Source organism: Urocitellus parryii, chromosome 12, assembly GCF_045843805.1.
Source record: "Urocitellus parryii isolate mUroPar1 chromosome 12, mUroPar1.hap1, whole genome shotgun sequence".
NCBI classification, from domain to species: domain Eukaryota; kingdom Metazoa; phylum Chordata; class Mammalia; order Rodentia; family Sciuridae; genus Urocitellus; species Urocitellus parryii.
Window position 1 is genome coordinate 37,800,684 of NC_135542.1, and position 18,356 is coordinate 37,819,039.

The 18,356-nt window shown below is 46.9% G+C and overlaps 1 protein-coding gene across 1 annotated transcript in view; it reads left to right on the forward strand.

Annotated features, from left to right (window-relative positions):
* The window catches only part of Grhl1 (grainyhead like transcription factor 1), a 47,616-nt gene extending 34,536 nt beyond the window's left edge, over positions 1–13,080 (forward strand). Inside the window, exons 10-16 of the mRNA XM_026396340.2 lie at positions 3,996–4,047; positions 5,431–5,570; positions 6,594–6,631; positions 8,708–8,799; positions 9,138–9,223; positions 11,223–11,287; positions 12,371–13,080. Of these exons, the coding sequence (XP_026252125.1) occupies positions 3,996–4,047; positions 5,431–5,570; positions 6,594–6,631; positions 8,708–8,799; positions 9,138–9,223; positions 11,223–11,287; positions 12,371–12,485 (588 nt within the window). The 3' untranslated portion in view covers positions 12,486–13,080. The remainder of the gene's footprint in view (positions 1–3,995; positions 4,048–5,430; positions 5,571–6,593; positions 6,632–8,707; positions 8,800–9,137; positions 9,224–11,222; positions 11,288–12,370) is intronic.
* The last annotated feature ends 5,276 nt before the right edge of the window (positions 13,081–18,356 follow it).

The window sequence follows — 18,356 nt, forward strand, 5'->3', positions numbered from 1 at the left end:
ATGGGTCATCACCTTCTTTGTGAGGCCTTTAAAAATATCCATTACTATTTTTCTCCACCTGCTAGAGTATGTATCCTTGAGATCTGCATAGAGATGAAAGTGGTTGGTCTGCTCTCCCATTATCTCCCATTTTCTGCCCTTATAGCATAAGGAAGCCTGTGTGTTGTATAGTATTGCAGGACATTTAGGGACATAGAAGGTAAAATTATACACTATTTTCCAACACTGTTTTAATCTCAGAGCTGTTTTAGGTTGACATAAAGTACGTGAGAAGGAACTGTATTGTGTGTGCTCTGTGTAACGGATGTTCTAAGGTGGATCTTTTGACTATTTGGAGTCCCACGTGACCTCACCCCTACTCATGACCTGATGCACCTGTCTGCGACCTTTCTGCCATCCTGCTATGACTGATAGTCACTTCAAGTTTAGGTCTGCCTTGCCCTGTCTCTGCTCTGGACCATTCCCTCTGCCTCCCCAAGTCTGTCCTTTCCAAGGTCTGACTCACCTGTTATTGACCTCTGCCCTTCACTTCCCCTCTGCCGATTCTTAAAACTCTCTCATTTTATGACTCAAGAAGTAAGAGATCTTTTGGCATCCTTCAGAGGTATTATTTTTCTCTCCTGAGGGAAAAAATTATATCAGCACTATTATGAGTTGCTTAACTCACTTGATAAATGGAATTTTCTGTTATTTCAGAAGCAGCAGCAACTTAGCACTTTATCAGAGGAACTGGAAACAGAAATTGAGTCTGTAACCATGGAAATTTGGCAATTTCTCTTTCTGTGAGCTGTGGATGTCTCTGGTCCATCCAAGAAGAGAAGAATCTCGTTGACACTGTTTCCCACAGAAACCATTTTCTTCTTCATCAGCTGCGCCTGAGGACAGGATTAACTTTTGTTAATGTTATGGACTCACTTCTTGGGGCAAACCTAATATGATTTCCCCAAGATCAGTCTCATTACTTGTTGACTCAGAGAAATAATCTGAACACCCGAAGTTATGAAATGCTTTCCCATAATGTCCTAGAACTTCCTTCAACGTGTCCTGCAGTGTGTGCCGACTGAGTGAATTCTTCCAGCCGTTCTGTGTCTGAGAAGTGTTTCTTTTTTTCTTTTCTTTTTTTTTTGTTCTCAAACATGAATTTCTCAGATTCATGATTTATTAGGAAAATTTTATTAGCATTAATTTTTTTCCGTTTTTTAATTTGTTTTAATTAGTTATACATGACAGTGCAATGACTTTGATATTTCATACATTTGAATCAGATGGGATATAATTTCTCATTTTTCTGCGTGTACAGGTTGCAGAACCATATTGGTCATGCAGTCACATATATACCCACAGTAATAATAATGCTGTGTCGTTCTACTATCCTTCCTATCCCTCCTCCCCTCCCATCACTTCCCTCTACCTAATCTAAGGTAGCGCTGTTCTTTATTTTTGTTTTCCTCACATCTTCATACATGTATTTTGTATAACGATGAGGGTCTCCTTCCACCAGTGTTTATTTCATCTTGTATTCTGAAGACTCTTCCTGCTGGGTATAAAAGTCCAGGTTGACTGCTTTCCCACCCGTGCTCCTAAGAGGCTGCTCCGCTGTCTTCCGTCTGATGCGGTTTCTGATGACAAGCGCGGTCCTCCATGTCTTTGTTCTGTACATAATGTCTTCTCTCTTGGGAATGTCTTCAAGATTTTATCACTGTTTTTGAGCGGTTTGGTTATGATTTGTTCATGTTTCTTGTGCTTGAAATTCGTTGAGCTTCTTGAATTTGTTGAAAATCATTAACTTTGGAAATTTTTCAACAGTTGTTTCTTCCAGCTCATGTGCTGCTCTTCCTCTGTTGTGGTCTCCACTTAGACATTTGTAGGGTACTTGAGGTTCCCTCAGAGTTCACTGATGACCTTTTCTTTTGAAGGGACTATTGTTTCTCTGTTTCATTTTGGATGTTTGTCTTGTTGCCTCAAGTTCATGGTTTTTTTTGCCAGGTCTAAATTGCCGTAAATCCCAGCCAGCGTATTTTTTGTGTCAGACGAGGTAGTATTCCTCTCTAGAAGTTCAAGTTGGATCTTCTAGATTTAGTTTTTTCCACTGGCTTTTTGAACATATGGGGTGCTGTTACAATAACTTGTAGTATCCTTGTCTAACATTAGTGTCAGTTGTGGGTGGCTTTGGAGGTTGGATTGTCCTATTCCAGCCGTGTTTTCCTGCTTCTCTGCATGCCTGACAGTTCCACTGGATATTCCCCCTTGTGAGTTTTGTGTGGTACTGGTCATTTTTGTATTCCTGTGACTTTTCTTGAACTAGACCTTGTTAACTTCTTGGAAACAGCCTTATCCTTTCAGATCTTCTTTTTATGATCTGTTAGGTGGGTCTGGAGCCTGGCTCAGTGTCAGGCTAATTATTCTGCACCCCTGGGTGAGATTTTCAAGCAGATCCTATTCAACATGCTGTGAGTTGTGAGTTTCCCCAGTTTATTGGGAACAAGCACTATTTTTGGTCCTGTGTGAGTTTCAGGTGCTATTTCACTAATATTTTCAGGTGTGCCCCCCCCTTCCCCGGGGCATTGGGTAATTTCCTTGCCCTTGTGTGCCTGCAGAACTTGCCGAATACCCCGGGGCCTCTGTGGATCCCTGGGGCTCTCGTAGCTCCTTCCTCTTTGGTCTCTTTCCATCCTGCTCCTCCTGTCAGGGCCTGCAAGCTGAAGGCAAGAAGGGCTCACCTTGTTTGTGAAACAATCCTTGTTTCATGCATTTTACCTGGTTTTTGCCATTGTTCCAGGGTGGAGAATAAATCTGGTCTGTCACTCCATTTTGGATAGAAGTAGCAGTTCCTTAGCATTCTCTACGGATTCATCTGATAAAGAAGGAGGAATATCCTCGTTTGTAAAACCACCTTTTAGGACGTACACTTTATCATTGAAATGAAGTTATTGTTAGACTCTTAGAAGGGACTGTTGTGCAGACCAACACCATACAGTAATGGCTGGGAGACTGGGGACATTGACCTGCTTTTCAATGTCAGGGAGGTAATGTCTGTCTTATTGGGTAGCAATTGTTATAAGCAGGTGATTATAAAATGTTTACCAGCAGCATGTTAGGATATCAGTACCCTCTCGAGTAAGCAGAAGTGACTTTGTGTTGTAGGTATTTTTGTATGTAATAATGCCAAGATCACTGTGAAGATTTTTATTTCCTATCTTTAGCCAACTTAACTGTAAAACTGTGTTAAAAAAAATCTGTGTCATGCAGAAATACACAGCAATAAATCAAGCAAGATGACTAAATGTTATGTTTTTGTTATATCTAATCACTTAATTTCAGTTCATGTTTATTAATATAGTTCATTCTAAAATTTTTGTGGATTCCGTTGTATGGCACTGTCACTCTTTGTATAATTGATGTACATAGTACAAATGCGTTCTTTTTATAGAATTCAGAATACACTTGTTCTCGTAAGTGATCATGCAGATTTGTAATTTCGTCTTTGCTTTTGTGAATCACAGCTGGTTGCATCTGTCACTCAGTGGAGGCCCAGTTCTTGGACAGAATCTAGCTCTCAACAGTTGCATGGCTCACATAGGAGAGTGCATTTGAAAAGAAGATCAACCTATTTTTCCTTTGGTTTTCTTTTCCTCCTGGACAGTGGGAAAAGGCACTCACATCCCTGCAGTCAGCGTGTGCATTAGCCGATTTTCTCAGCTTTTCATTTAGCCTGTTTATGTCTATTACTGAAAGAAGTTTTGTTTTATTTCTTTTTGAAATGTTGATTATTTATGATGTTATAATATGAATATGATTCAGTGTAATCAATTTCACATAGTTAAAAGCAATTTTAAGATCAGGCTTTTTAGAGAAAATGACTATGAGAAGCCCCATGAATATAGTAAGTAACAGAGTTCACTTCCAGAGAGGAGAGAGCCCGTTGATCAGGATAAGAACTAAATATTTCAGAATCAGATTCATGGAATCCCATCTTTTCTCCTTTTGACCTGCAGGGAGCTGAGCGGAAAATCAGGGATGAAGAACGAAAGCAGAGCAAAAGAAAAGGCAAGTGTCCTGACCCCAGCTCCCAGGGCAACTCCTGTAAGTAGAGACGTTCCAGGCTGCGCCCGCCTGTGCGACTGAGCTGTGGTGGAGGGTGGTGGTGGGCGTGGGAGGCTGGGATGCACTAGCGAGGCTGCCTGCAGCAGATGCAGCGGAGAGGAGTGGCTGGACCTGAAGAGCTGCATGTGGGGGCTTCTAGGATTTTCCAGAGCTCGGGCTCTTTAAAAAAAAAAAATATATATATATATTAGTTGTAGGTGGACATAATACCTTTACTTATTTATTTTTAAAAATATTTTGTTTTCGTTGTTGTTGGACACAGTAAACCCATTTTTAATTTTTAGGTGGCGCTAAGGATCGAACCCAGCACCTCACATGTGAGGGGCAAGCGCTCCACCGCTGAGCCACAACTCCAGCCCCGAGCTCAGGCTCATTTAGCTATCAGTTTGGGTTCAGGTTCGGTTTCAGTTCTGAAAAATAACACATGTTGCCCATGAGCAGCTGCTGAAGTTGGGGCTTGTTTCCATTCGTAAAAATAGTAATACCTCCTGAGATTCGGGGTGTCTGGATTCCAAATGAGAACCACTTCACACGTGTAATCTAACATTTGCAGCATCTACAGGGCTTCCCTCGGACCTTCCACCTGGAAAGCATTTGTTTTCTCTCTCTCTCTCATGTTTTAAGTGAGATTAATATGCATATTTACAAACTCCTGTCTGTAAGAGGCTAAAAAGGGAAAAGTGCTGCTCTGTGCTTAGGGGTGTTTATCTGTGATATGGGCTTCTAGACGTTCTGTCAGCCCTACACCACGTGGATGAGATTCTCCTACTGGCACCAAAGTGCAGCCTCCAAGTGCCACTTGGGAGAGCAGCTAATGAACTAGGAAACTTCGCAACTGAGTTCATCAGGACCAGATGATGGGGAGGATGGAGTCCATAATTACTAAATTAAAAACTAGTCAAATTCACTCTTAAGCTCAGTGCTGATTCTCTTGATATGTTCCAAAGTCAAAGGGTGTGTTGCTATTAGAATGTAAATTGCTAATAAGGATGACTAAAGTAGAATTACTTCCAAATTGTTCATATGGTAAGTTTTAGCCTTTCAGATAAAAACTACATATGCTTTACCCCTCCCTGTTCCAGTTCTTCTGTATTCATGTGTCTCTGTTTTCAAAGATATCTTTTTCTGGTGGTCTTGATAAGATGTTCAGTGGTTGTATTATAAGTACAGATAACAAATTCGCTTACATAAGCAGTGACTCTCCTAGTGCATCTCCTACGGGGCTTTGATGTCACTGCTCAAACTTGGAAGGAGCTGCTCTATGGCCTGCTTCCAGCTGGCAGATGCCATCTACTGATGTCACTTTCCTCATTTTGTTTCTTTCAGTTTCTGATGCCAAAGTGCCACTGCTTCCCTCACACAAGCGGATGGACATCACGGTGTTCAAGCCCTTTCTTGACCTGGATACTCAGCCTGTCCTCTTTATTCCTGATGTGCACTTTGCCAACCTGCAGCGGGGCACTCATGTAGGTAGCCACTGTCCCGGGACGCTGCAAAGCATGGCAAAAAGATTTTGGGGGGCATTGTTCATGGTAAATAGGAGCCAGACTTCAGCAAGCTTGACTTGTTCACCAGCTGCACGGACCGTCAGCTGTGGTGACGTGATGCCCATGCAGTAAAACGTGTGAAGCTCTGTTGACTTGAACATGCAGGACGAGACCTGTCAGCTTCCTTGTGCATGCATTCACTCCCTCTCTCACTCACCCAGGTCATTTGAAGGATTGTAGAATAGCAACATAATCAGACCTGCGGTCTATTCTGTGAGTTTCCCTAGGGAGGCACCTATGCCAGGTGGCCTGGCTAGCATGAAGAACACCCGAGGCTCTTCTCATGGTTGTTGGCACATGCAGGGTGGTCATGTCGTGGCACTTAATGCTGAATTTTTTAAATGGTCACACCCTGCTTTGTGGCAGAAGCTTACCGGAGAGACAGAAACTTCAGTAGAGTGGCACTTGCTTTTTATGCTGAGCTCAGATAAATATCACCAAGACACCCGTCCGTGCATATCACAGGTAGATCTGTGAGGACTACAAGGACTTTTCAGAATTCTTGAGAATCCATTGCCAACATATTCCATTTCTAATGGAAAGCTTTGGGGTAAGCAGGGGCTAGCAAACTTTTGTAAAGAGTGAAATGGTGGTCAAAATTTTAGGCTTTTGGTCCACGCTGTTTCTGCTGTGCTGTTCAGCTCTGCCATTCGAATGTAGAAATGAATAGGTGGTTTTGTTTCTGTAGCTACTTATATAAGCAAGCTTTGGACCCAGATTTGGCCCACAGGCCACAGTGTGCCAACCCCTGAGTTAGAGAAGTTCAAGGTGTCTGTAAGAATCTGGGCATTGAAAAATAAAACTTAAAGGACTTAATATTTTTTTAAAAAAGGATTTGATGTTAGGGTCAAATTCAAAATTATTCTTGTTTTAGGAATAATTCATTTATGGTCTGAAACGTCTACACATCTGTTTGACACGCAATCTGTGTTTTGGTCTTAGGTTCTTCCCATTGCCTCAGAGGAATTGGAGGGTGAAGGGTAAGATTTATATTTTGTTTTGCTTTAATAAACTTGGTTGTTTTGAAACAATCTCTGCAAGGACAGTACAATGAAGAACTCGTTTTTCCTTGAGTCATTTGAGAATAAGTTGCTGACCCAATGGCCGTCATTCCTAAGTCCTGTGATGTGTGCGTCCTTCAAACAAGGCCGTCTGCATGTCCCAGACAGCCAGGGTATTCACCCTCACTCAGACCCAGGAATCCTTCACCACAGGAGAGGAGCCCGTCCAGGACCACGTTGTCGGGGAGGTCGTGAGTGTCCAGTTGCCTTTGGTCTGGAACAGTTCTGGCCCTTCCTCAACTCTCCTGGGGGGATGCTTTTGTGGACTGGAAACCAGTTGTTTTGTGGAGTGTCTTCAATGGGCCTCGGGTCAGATTGAGGCTGGGCACCTTGGTGAGACCCTCCTAGTGGCGACAGTGTCCTCGGGCATCCTGCCAGAGGCACTCCGCTCACCCCAGTGCTCACTACCAGTGCTCACTGTAACCCCACAGCAAAGTGTGGCGTCTGCCAGGCTCTTACTGTGACAGGTCCTTCTCCTTTTGTAGTGGGTGCTTTGGGATAAGGTACATTGTACCTCTGTAAATATCTCATTCCCTGCCAAATTTTAGATTTATTCACCAATTTATTTGTGTCAGTATGGACTCTTAAAGTTTCCCACTTTAAGTTGTAATGCATTACTGCCATGTGCCTGGACATCTGGTTGCCCAGAGTTGGGCAGTGGGGCCCAATACCCTCCTGGCGCACTCAGGTGTTTCCCTCCAGCTGCAGCAGCCTCTGCTCCAAGAGTCTCTGGTTGTCACTGGTGGAGAAGGCGTTTAGAGTCAGGATGGGACCTGGATGTGCCTTTGAGGCTTGCTGCCCACCCCCAGACCACCCTTCCCTGGTGGGCGCCCTGCTGGGGTTCAGACCCCTGCATCAGGAAGCCCCATGCAGAGGAGCCCATGCAACCCCTCCTGTCTGTGCATGCCCCTTGTCCTTCCTGGTGGCTCTAGGACTGAATTTTCAAGAAGGGAAAGGTTCTGTTTTGGTGTTTCAGTTTCCCCTTTTGTCTTAATACAGAAAAGTGCAAGTGACAGACAGAGCCTAGGGCAGACAGCATCTGCTCCTCAGCCTCCCTCCCTTCCTTTTGGGGCCACTCCCAGGACTCCACCTGTCCTCTCGGGGACCCTCCCAGCCCCACACACGTGCCAACTCTGCCTCCTCTCCAGAGTCCAGTCCTGCCCTGCTTCCGCTGCTCTTGGTGTTTGCTCTTGGCAGGCAGCTACCTTCTCTGGATGCCTGTTGTGCGCTAGGAACTGAGAGACACAGCATTTTTAAGCCCCACTCCCCCAGTTCCCGAGCTGATTGTCCTGTCAAAACCAAGCACACACTTTCCTGTTCTTCAGCTCTTTGAATGTTTTCCCCCTCACCCTCAGGCCCTCCCCATCGGGCTTTGGCAGGGGTCAGGGAGACCTGTGCACGCCCTTCCCCGCACTCTCCTATCCATTCTTCCCCTTTCTTCCCCTGAGCACCACGACACTGTGTTAGCCCTGAAGATGCACTCTGGTGATCACCGTCTCCTCTCGGGCTAGCCTTCCTAGAGTCCTCTGCAGTGTGACCACACACCTTGGCCACAGCCTGTCTCAGCAAACTTAAGAAGCTTCCCTCTTCCCTTGATGCAGATTGACTCCTTCCGGCTGACCGGTGAGCCGGCCTCCCTCCTAGCTGGCCTCCCTGGTGTTCTGTCCGGGCCCGCCTGGCTTTGCCTTTTCCTGCTCAGCTTTCACTCTTTCCAGATGCCCTCTCACCCGTTATCCCAGATCCTGTCTGTCTCCACCCTTGAGTAGGCAGCTGGTCTTGTGAAGAGCAGCAGGATGTCAAGCAGGTGGCCCCGAGATGCCGTCCAGTGACCGGGAGTCCTGGCTCTGTGGTTATCTTGCCCTGGGCCTCAGTATTTTTTCATCCACAAAACAAAGACGCTGAGCCCATGAAATTCAGTGATATTCACTAAAACTCTTTGTTTATGCAGGTAATGGAGGTGGAAGTCACTAACTCTGCACTGTTGATTGCCCACAGATCTGCCTTGAAAAGGGGCCCGTATGGAACAGAAGATGACTTTGTTGTCCCCACTCCTGCTAAGCTGCCCCGGATAGAAGAACCAAAGAGAGGTGTGTTGGCGTCTGTGGCTTAGTGGGGGTCTAATCAGCAGTGAGCTCCGATCTGTCAGAAGCACAAATTGCACAAAAACATCTTTTCCACTTGAATTCCTTGAGTGTTCTTCTGTCAGACTTGACACTTGACTTGAGCCTGGACAGGCATAGAGTTCAGAGCGAAGGCTGCAGCCTGTGACCTTGGGACGGTGTCACCTTGTTCACGTTTGCTGCCTTGGCTGCGGGTGTGTCTTTTTATCTTAACTGGTGCCCATTGTCTGCTTTCATATTTTGTTCCTGTGAATTAATCACATACTTCATTCTCTTCTCTACCTCCTTGTTCTGGCTGGGGCTAGTGCTTCTCTACGTTCGAAAGGAATCCGAAGAAGTCTTTGATGCCCTGATGCTCAAGACCCCATCTTTGAAGGGCTTAATGGAGGCTGTAAGTAGGACACGTGGTGGGATCCCTGTTAAGCATGAAGCAAGCACAACATAGAATTCCATCCAAGCAATTTGTCACCACCCAGGCGTTTCCATGTGCTAGGACCTATGTCCCCCTTTCCAGATCTCACTTTGTACCTGTCATGTGGCCACATTGTACAGCTTTAGGGTGTCCGCTTTTGTTTGCAGATCTGTCTTGTCCACGTGGGGTTCTCACCCATGTGCCTGGCCTTGGGTCGTAGGTGAATCGCCCGGCCTTGAGTGTTCTACTGAATGGGACGCATCTGTGAGGGCCTACAAAATAGTTTACTTTTTATATACTTAGTTAAAGGGAGACTGCCATGTAGCAAATGCTCTAGAGGCTAAAATATTATTTTTAATCAGTAAAACCTTAAAAATAAGATACATAAAAATAGTGGAAGTCATCACAATGGCACAACCCTGTAATCCCCACAACTTGGGAGGCTGAGGCAGAAGGATCACAAGTTTAAGGCCAGCCTCAGCAATTTAGCGAGACCCTGTATCAAAATAAAAAGGTCTATGGATGGGGCTCAGTGGTAGAGCAGCCCTTGCTTGGTTTAATCTCCAGTACCAAAAAGAAACCCCCAGTAGCTCCTGAGTTGGCCTTTGCTCCTGATCCTTGCTGAGCTGTGCAAGACTTTGGAGATATTTGAGAGCATGTGAAGGTGCAGCCAATAATGACCAGAAATCCTATTCTGGACCGATCAGTGAGATCCACTGACCCCAGTATCCCTGGGGATGTCAGTGAGAGAGGGGCATGGAAGGGAGGGTGTTGACTTCATTTGACAGATCTTTATAGGGGCTGCTTTGTGCCAGGTGCTGCTCTAGTCAGTGGAGTCACAGGAAGGAGGGACATAGTGCCAAATGAGGCCTGCCATCCACTTAAGACAGAGACGATGAGATAAGCAAGAAAATTAACATGTAACTTTTTAGGCACAGAAAGCACAATGAAGATGTGGGTGAGGGGCAGGGTGTCAGGGAGCTCACAGGTCCCTTAGTGTCCCTTCCTGCTGCACCCCCTTTCCCACAGTCATTTCCTGCTTCCTGCATTTTCTCCCTTCTTTTTCTTCCTTGTCCTGTCTGTGACCGTCTTTTACCATTTCTTAAGGATGCTGCATTCCCTAAACTATAGGGAGAGGTGAAATGAAAGGGGTGGAGCCTGGCTGTCTGGTGTAACTCACAGATCCCAAGGGGTTCCCGAGGGGCAGTGGCTCGTGTTCCTTGGGGCTGGGCTTTCATCAGGAGGTGGAGCCTTGCTGCCTAGTGCTGCGGAGGGAAGAGGGCTGGTTTGTATGGTGAGCCCTGTGCGTGGATGCAGGCTGAGGGGCGTCTCAGTGCTGCCCCAGCAGAGCCTCACCCCAGCCCCAGCATGGTGGGCAGCACTTCTGAGGAAGGTATTCGATCTTGAGTCAGCAGTGTGTCCTCACCCCAAGGTCTGATCACCTTTATACCCCAAATATGGCACAGGAGCAGTGCGACAGCAGGGCAGGGCATCGCTGCTCAGGTGAACGGTGGGCTTGGGTGCGGACTCCGGAGACAGCCCAGATGCAGCAGCCATGGGCCGTGTGCACGTGCAGAGGATGCGCAGGAACTCTGCTTTCTGCTCCTTTTTCCTAAAAGCCTTAAACTGCTCTATGAAAATAAAGCCTAAGAAAGAACCAACCATGACCCTGTAATTCACCAACCTTGTCCTGGGTGTACGTTTCCCCCTCAGTTGGCCTGTTGACGTCTGTGTGAATTAGGGGGATACCACGGACCCTCACTACAGCGCCCACTCCTCTCCCCGAGGACCTGGTTGGGTCTTCTCCACGTAGTTGAATTGCTTTTTTGGCCTTTTGGCTAAAATCAAGTGAAAAAAAGGAAATTGAGTGACTGGGTGTGTGTGTGTGTGTGTGTGTGTGTGTGTGTGTGTGGTGGATTTTTGTTTGTTTTTTAAAGTCGTGAAAACATTGTGTAATTATTTTTCTCTGCTCTTTTAGATCTCAGACAAATATGATGTTCCCCAGGACAAGATTGGGAAAATATTCAAGAAGTGCAAGAAAGGGTGAGCAGTGGGGCCCTGTGCACGCCTCTCCCTCACACACTTACTGGTTCCCTTCAGAAACAGCCAGAAACACTAATGCGCAGGGTGGTTTTCTCACCAAATTATTTTACTTAAAGTTGATCTACCTTCAGGCTGGGGTTGTGGCTCAGTGGTAGAGCACTTGCCTAGCACGTGGGAGGCCTTGGGTATGATCCTCAGCACCACATATAAATAAATAAAACAAAGGTATCGTGTCCAACTAAACTAAAAATATATATATTAAAAAAAATTGATGTACCTTGAAGTCCACTTTTGTGGATTGTTTTTCAAGTAGAATTTGTATCTACTATTCCCACACGTAGCAGCTGAGAGCCACAAGGAAGTTGGCTAAGGATGTCAAACGCAGCTCCTCCGTTCCCTGCACGCCGTCGTGAGGGAGCCAGGCACAGAGTGGGCACTCATGTGCTGCTGCATCTGGTTTTCAGTGTCTTTCTGAATGGTGTCATTACCTGCGGCCCTAGACTAGGCACCTCGGGCTCAGAGGGCGTGAGAGCTGTGGCCAGAATCACGCAGCTTGGTGGCAGTGCAGCCACGACTCAGCCCAGATTCCGCTGGCTGCAGAGCCTTTGTCTGCCCTTTGTCTTGAGCACCCTGCCCCAGGTCTCATTTTCTTCTAGGTCCAGAAATTGACATTTGTAGTTTAGGATAACTTGCCAGGGAGGACAGGTTGTCTGGGAGCTGGGGCTTCGGGTTGTGGAGATGAGTTTTACCGATGTGTGTTCTGAAGCTGGACCACTGAGTGCCGCTCTGCAGGCCTGTTCTGTGTACTAGGTGCCATGGATTGAATGAGTGCCCCTGGCAGGAGGCAGTAATCCACAGGCCTCTTCCTGTCTCCACCCATGTGCTTGCATCCAGCAAGGGCTTACTTGATTCCCTCCTTGTTCCTTCTCAACACAGCTGTCACAGTGGGCCGTGATCGTCAGTGAGGCAGTTGAGGCATGGGGTAGTTTAATAGTCATGCTTGTGTCACAGCTAGCGAGTGCCATTAAACCCAGGTCTCCCTCCAGAGCCAGGAACGCTGACACAGATTGGTCTCCTCCCCAGGATCCTGGTGAATATGGATGACAACATTGTGAAGCACTACTCCAATGAAGACACCTTCCAGCTGCAGATTGAGGAAGCCGGGGGATCATACAAACTCACTCTGACGGAGATCTAAGGCCTGGGCCTGCAGCCCCTGGGAGGTCGATGGAGATGTTACGTAGATGTGTGGCCCACTGCAGGGGCCTGGACACCCACCTTGCAAACGCAGGTGGCTGTCAGGGGACGGGATTGCTTTTGAGTTGGCAGTGGACCTGCATTTAATGTATTACGTTGACATTTTTCAGTTGACAGAAAAATCCATGTATCATGATGTTTGAATTTCTGAAATACTTAGGACTAAAAGTGAAAATTTTATTCTAGGATTTAACAGATTCTGGAAGCCTTTAGGGTGCCTGCTACCTTCTTATTTATCAAAATACTGAGATCTCTGCCTTGTCTACTCTACAGTAGTAGTGGTTCTGTGCACTAGTGGGGTCAGGAACAGCAGTATGCGTGGCTTGAGGATTTTGTGCTCTTGCCTGACCTCAGTTGAACTCCAGCTGCCCTGAGCAGTAAAGGGGTGCACCCCTCCCTCAGCCTCTCGTCCCCCATTAAATGTTTACTAACTAGGGCACGTTACTGGAATCTTACTTTGCAACTTCCTTGGACATATCAGCTGCCTGTCTTAGGAAGAACCTAAATGGGTCACAGTGTGAAATGCATTAAGATAAAGCTGCATTGTATATAAGTGCAATATCTTTTTGAAGGTGTGTGTCTGTAAATGTGTATATACGTGTCTGATATAAATATATAATATATAAATAATGGTATCTGTGTACAGATGGTGAAGATACACAGTAAGATCTACCTTAGAGAGTTTCATAGACAACAGGTTAAGTTATTTTTGATAACGTGGACTAAGCAGAGGGAACGCTGTGTTTTCCCAGACACATGCACCGCTCCCCAGCCTAGCAAGATCTTCTCAAATGAAGAAAGTCCCTGTCTGCCATTGAGAACCTTGCTCTGTGGGTGTGTGCACTGTTCAGAAGTGAAGTTAAAAGCGACCGCGACTGCTGTGTGGGCGGGTGTCGGGGTGTTCCTGGGCAGTGAGCACAGTTACAGCCACATGCCGCGATCACTGTGAAGCTAGCAGGGTAGCTCCAAGTGGATTTCTTCTTCCTCTTCCTGTTACAAGAAATGGTTCTTACCATGTTTCAGAGCCTTTAAGCTTTGATTATCTTGTATGTTAACTACTTTTAGAAAGCATTCATGAATTTATGAAATTATACTACTGTGGCAGGGGAGCATTTTGTACACCTGTTTAAATACACAGAAGTACTTAAAATGTAATTTTATAACAAATCACGGGTATCTTTAGGTTCAGGGAACTAGAATAGGTTATTGTATGAGTAGGATTGATAGTTACCTTCAGAGGTTCAAATATTCTAATGAAGTATGTAAACTAAATTGCTGGTTTTCTAAGATATCATGGGACACGGGTCACATAACAATATTTTATATTTTGTTTTATGAAATGAAATCGATTGTGTCTTATTTTTAATTTTGTCATTGCAAATGTGTTTTAAACCAAAGGGATTAAATTTTATATGTCTATTTCGTAATATGTCATTTCCTGTTATTCGGCTTAACTTTATCCTTTCATTGGTTTGAAAATCTACCAATAATGTTTTAATTCATGAGAATTTCTTAAACAACTGTCCTGAGCAGGTCATCCAGGGCCTAAATGTGAGAGACACTAAAACATATTTTTAATGAACATAGTCCCATCAATGAAGTCCATTCCCTGGTAGACCGCCCGTCACATCTGTGAGTTTTCATTCTATTCTTTGGGCCAGAAGCCCAGCCTCTGCCTGCAGCCTCGGCTTCTGATCTGTCAGTGGCTGCAGAGTCCAACTTAGCACAGGGAACTCTGACCCTGGCAGCAGCTGGTCTGTGGGACCACTCTTTCCTGGCCTGGGTCCTGTCTCTGACCTCTGCATAGCCACCTTTGCCCTGGAGGTGGTGACCTCCCTGACTCCCCAGGGGTTACCCTCTTCCTTGGCTGAGGCTCCCTCTGAGCTGTCCCTGCTTAGGATCATGATGGGACACCTGCCTGTCCTCCCCAGCCTCAGATGGAGGTCAGATGGATGTCTTTGTCACCTGTGGATTTCGTAACACCCAACCTGATAGTCATGTAGTAGGTCCTCAGGAAACCACTCTGTAATGTTGAAGTGAGTGACACATAACCCAGTCACTTGCAAGAGACTTTGTAGAAGTGACAAGCTCAGAAGTTCATCTGGGTGGATGTTGGACCAATAGTCCACAGAGTAGGGCTGGTAGGTAGAAATTGCCTGTCTGGTCCCAAAGAGATAGTGGCTCATAGAAAGGTGGCTCAAGGGACAACAAGCTCTGGTGAGTAGGCATCGAGGGGGCAGGCTGAGCAGAGTCCCTGCAGGGCAGGGCAAACTGGACTGTACCTCGGTATCAGTGCTGGCCAGATGTGCTGTGTTCCTTCCCATCGCTCCAGTCCCCTTGTGAAGAAAGCAGTGTCTCACTGGCTTCCCGTGTCAGCAACATCTGAACCCCACCTGAGGTCACAGTCAGTGGTCTAGCCTGGCTTGGGACCTGACTTCTGCCTCCTGATCCCTCCCTGGTGCCCAGACCTCCTGGCTCTTGGAGCAGCACCTGGACAGCTCCTCTCATGATGAACTCTCTTCTTTCTTAAATGCAAACACACTCTTGGTCCTGAACCCCTTAGTTACCACCCGCTTCACATTTCCTTTGAACCAGATTTTATTTCATTATAAATAAACTAAGAAAAAAGAACCACAAGCATTCCATTAGAATGAAAGTTACAGCTCCATGAGAAGAGTTTTCTGAGAAAGAAATTCCTACCTCCCCAGTCCTACTCAGAGATGAGCACTGAGAATTTCCCAGAGGGGGGAGGTTTGTGGAATTGGCTAATTGGATTAGATTTAAAGATGCTAATGACTCCTTTTCCAGTAGTAAAGAGAACACTGGAGTCCATGGCACAAGCTATTTGTAGAGAAATGCAAAATATGACCATTGGATACTCCTAACTAACCGCTGGTAAGAACGAAGAGCTAAGTGACTGTATGAGACTTTCAAATATTTTTGGAAAAGCAAGAAATATAATGATGGTTGGTTGGTTCTCATGTTGCTGGACAAAGTACTCAAAGCCAAAGGTGTGCTCAGGGATTCAGATTCCTGGGTCTAGTGCCACATGAAAGCCTGAGCGTCTAGGAGTGCCCTGAAGGAGAGCTGTAGCTGCAGACTGGAAGGGCTGGAACCACGCAGAACCTCGTGGTACAACCCAGGTTGGACTCAGCCTTGCACAGTGTCTGCCATCAATGTGAGAGTGCTGACAGAAGAAATGGGGTTCTCTAAGTTGGAATGAAGACTCAGCCCCTAAATGCTGATGAGTTTGCCAGTGGAAAAGGTCTCTCCACCCCAATGGAACTGACTTCCCGCCCTTAACGGTGGTGACTTCCAACAGCAGTATCAGCCCTTCTACCTCCCTTGAGCAAAATGGTCATAAGGGCAGGAATGGAGGTTTTGCATAGGCTGAGCAACATGGCCTTCTACTGACCTGGCTATGGCCACTGCCCAATCTATAGAAGCAGAGACAAACACTGAGTCCCTGACACAGCACCATTTCCTGGGGTGATCAGCCAGCAACATGGCAGGTTGATTGCATTGGACTCCTCCCATCATGGAAGAAGCAATGTCTTTTCCTCTCTGGGACAATCAGGATTTGATTTGTCTTGCCTGCGTGCAATGCTTCTGCCAAAAGTAGCATCCATGGACCTGACAAGTGCCTCATCAAGGAACTCACTTCATAGCCAAAGTTGTTTAGCAGAGAGCACATGCTTGTGGAATTCTCTGGTCTTGCAACTTTCCTTACCCTCCTGAAGCAGGCTTGGTGGAACTGTGGAATGTTCCACCAAGACTGTAGAAGACTCAGTTAGAATGCAACTAGCTGGCAACACCTTGTAGGGGCTCCTCCAGGAAGCTGTGCGTGCTGTGAGCCAGCATCCAACATAGGCTGCAAGGTCCAGGAGTCAAGGGGTGGGGACGGACACTGCTCACTGTTACCCCCAGTGACCTACTGAAAAATTTTGCTTCCTATTCCTATGTCTTCATGCTCTGCTAGCCTAGTTGTCTTAGTTCCAGAGGGAGGAGAGCCTCTTCCAGGAGACACATCATTGATTCCATTGAACTGGAAGTTTGAACTGGCTCCAAGCCGCTTTGGGCTCCTCGTGCCTCTGAGTCAACAGGCTGAGCTACGGTGTTGTCTGGGGGCATCGGTTCAGGCTGCAGCAGGGAGGTGGGAGTATGTCTGAATACAGGAGGTCACTGTGCCCTATGCCCAGGATATGATGAAGGTCGATGGGAAACCACCCAATCCAGGTAGGACCCTAGGTGGCCAGGCGCCCTGCCCCCCCCCAGGCCTTCCGGGAGGTGCGTGGCCTGGAGGCACTTGCTGAAGGCAGCAGGAATACAGAATGGGTAGAAGAAGGAGCTAAACACCAGCCGCGGTCATAGGACCAGGCAGGAGAATGAGCACGATTGCCATGTTTCCTCCTTGTTATGAAGACATTGCATCTTTTCACATATGAAGCAAGTTTTGTTTTAGTTTTTTCTTTCTTGTTTCATGTAATGTAACTCTGTTGACTTTCTAACAGTACTGAAGTATTGTTAATTTGGTTTCTCGGTGCTACAGGTTATCAGAATAGAAAAGACTGAAACCTTTCCTTGGGGGTAGGGATTAGTGGTTGGGCTGTATGAGAATAGGTGTATCCTTTAGGTAATGAGGAGGGGTGGTAAAGTGACAGGGTAGACGAGGACTAAAGGATGCCCAGGTAGCTGGTAAAACGTTGTTTCAGGCTGTGTCTGTGAGGATGTTTCTGGCAGAGACTAGCATTAGAATCTGCAGGAATAAGACAGACCCCCTCGCCAGTGCACACCACCATCCTCTGAGGGCCTGAGTAGAGCAAGAAGGCAAAGAAGGGCGCCTTCACCTCCCTTGAGCTGCGACACCCTTTTCCTGCCCTCAGACATGCGTGCCCCTGGTTCTCAGGCCTTCGAACCCCAGACCAACACCCCAGGGAGAAAAAGGAGATTTTCCCTCCCTCCATTTCTCAGGTCTTCAGACTCAGGCTAAATTAGCTCCTTAGGTCTTCAGTGAGCAGGTGGGAAATTGTGGGACCTCTCTCCCTCCCTAATTGAGTGAGCCAAACCTCCTTCACCACCTAGCTCTATTTCAGATAGAGAGATGACAGGTGGATGGATAAATGGATGGATGGATGGATGGATAGATAGAGTTATTTTCCTATTATTTCTGTTTCTCTGGAGCACCCAGACCAATACACCCACAGTCATAGGTTGCTGATTTTGGGGGTGAGCAGGCTATCTTCCCCACTCCCTATCTTAGTAGTGTCTGGTAGGTGCTATGAGCAGTAGGTGCTATGAGTGGTCAGTTTGCCCAGCTGTGAGAGAAGGGAGAGCCCTGCTGGCCACAGCCCTTGCCTGGCCCTGGGCCCCAGGCCCTCTCTCTGCCGTGGTTCCTAACTCCCAGGAGGCTGAATTTCCCCTGGCCTCACCCTCCCACTTCTGTCAGGCCAGGCTAACTGAGCAGGACAGTGGACTTCTTGCCCTGTCAGTGCAGATGGAGCACAAGGTGTGCCCAGCAGCCAGCACAGATGGCCCTGTTACCAGGTGCCCTCACGGGGCACTTCATCTCTGTTTGCAGGGCTGGGATGTTGATAAGAGTGAGCAAACACCCTGAGGCCATCTGCGCTGGGGCCGAGGCTAGGGCAAGAGTACCCCCAGCACCTCTCCAGGCAGCCGCTGAGGGAGGGCGGGGCAAAGCTGGGCAGGGTCTTTGCTACACTTCCAAGCGCCTAGGGCTTAGGGGCCTGGTGACTCGCACACCCCCACAGGCACAGCCAGCTTCTCACACTGTCCCACACGGCCTGCATGGTAG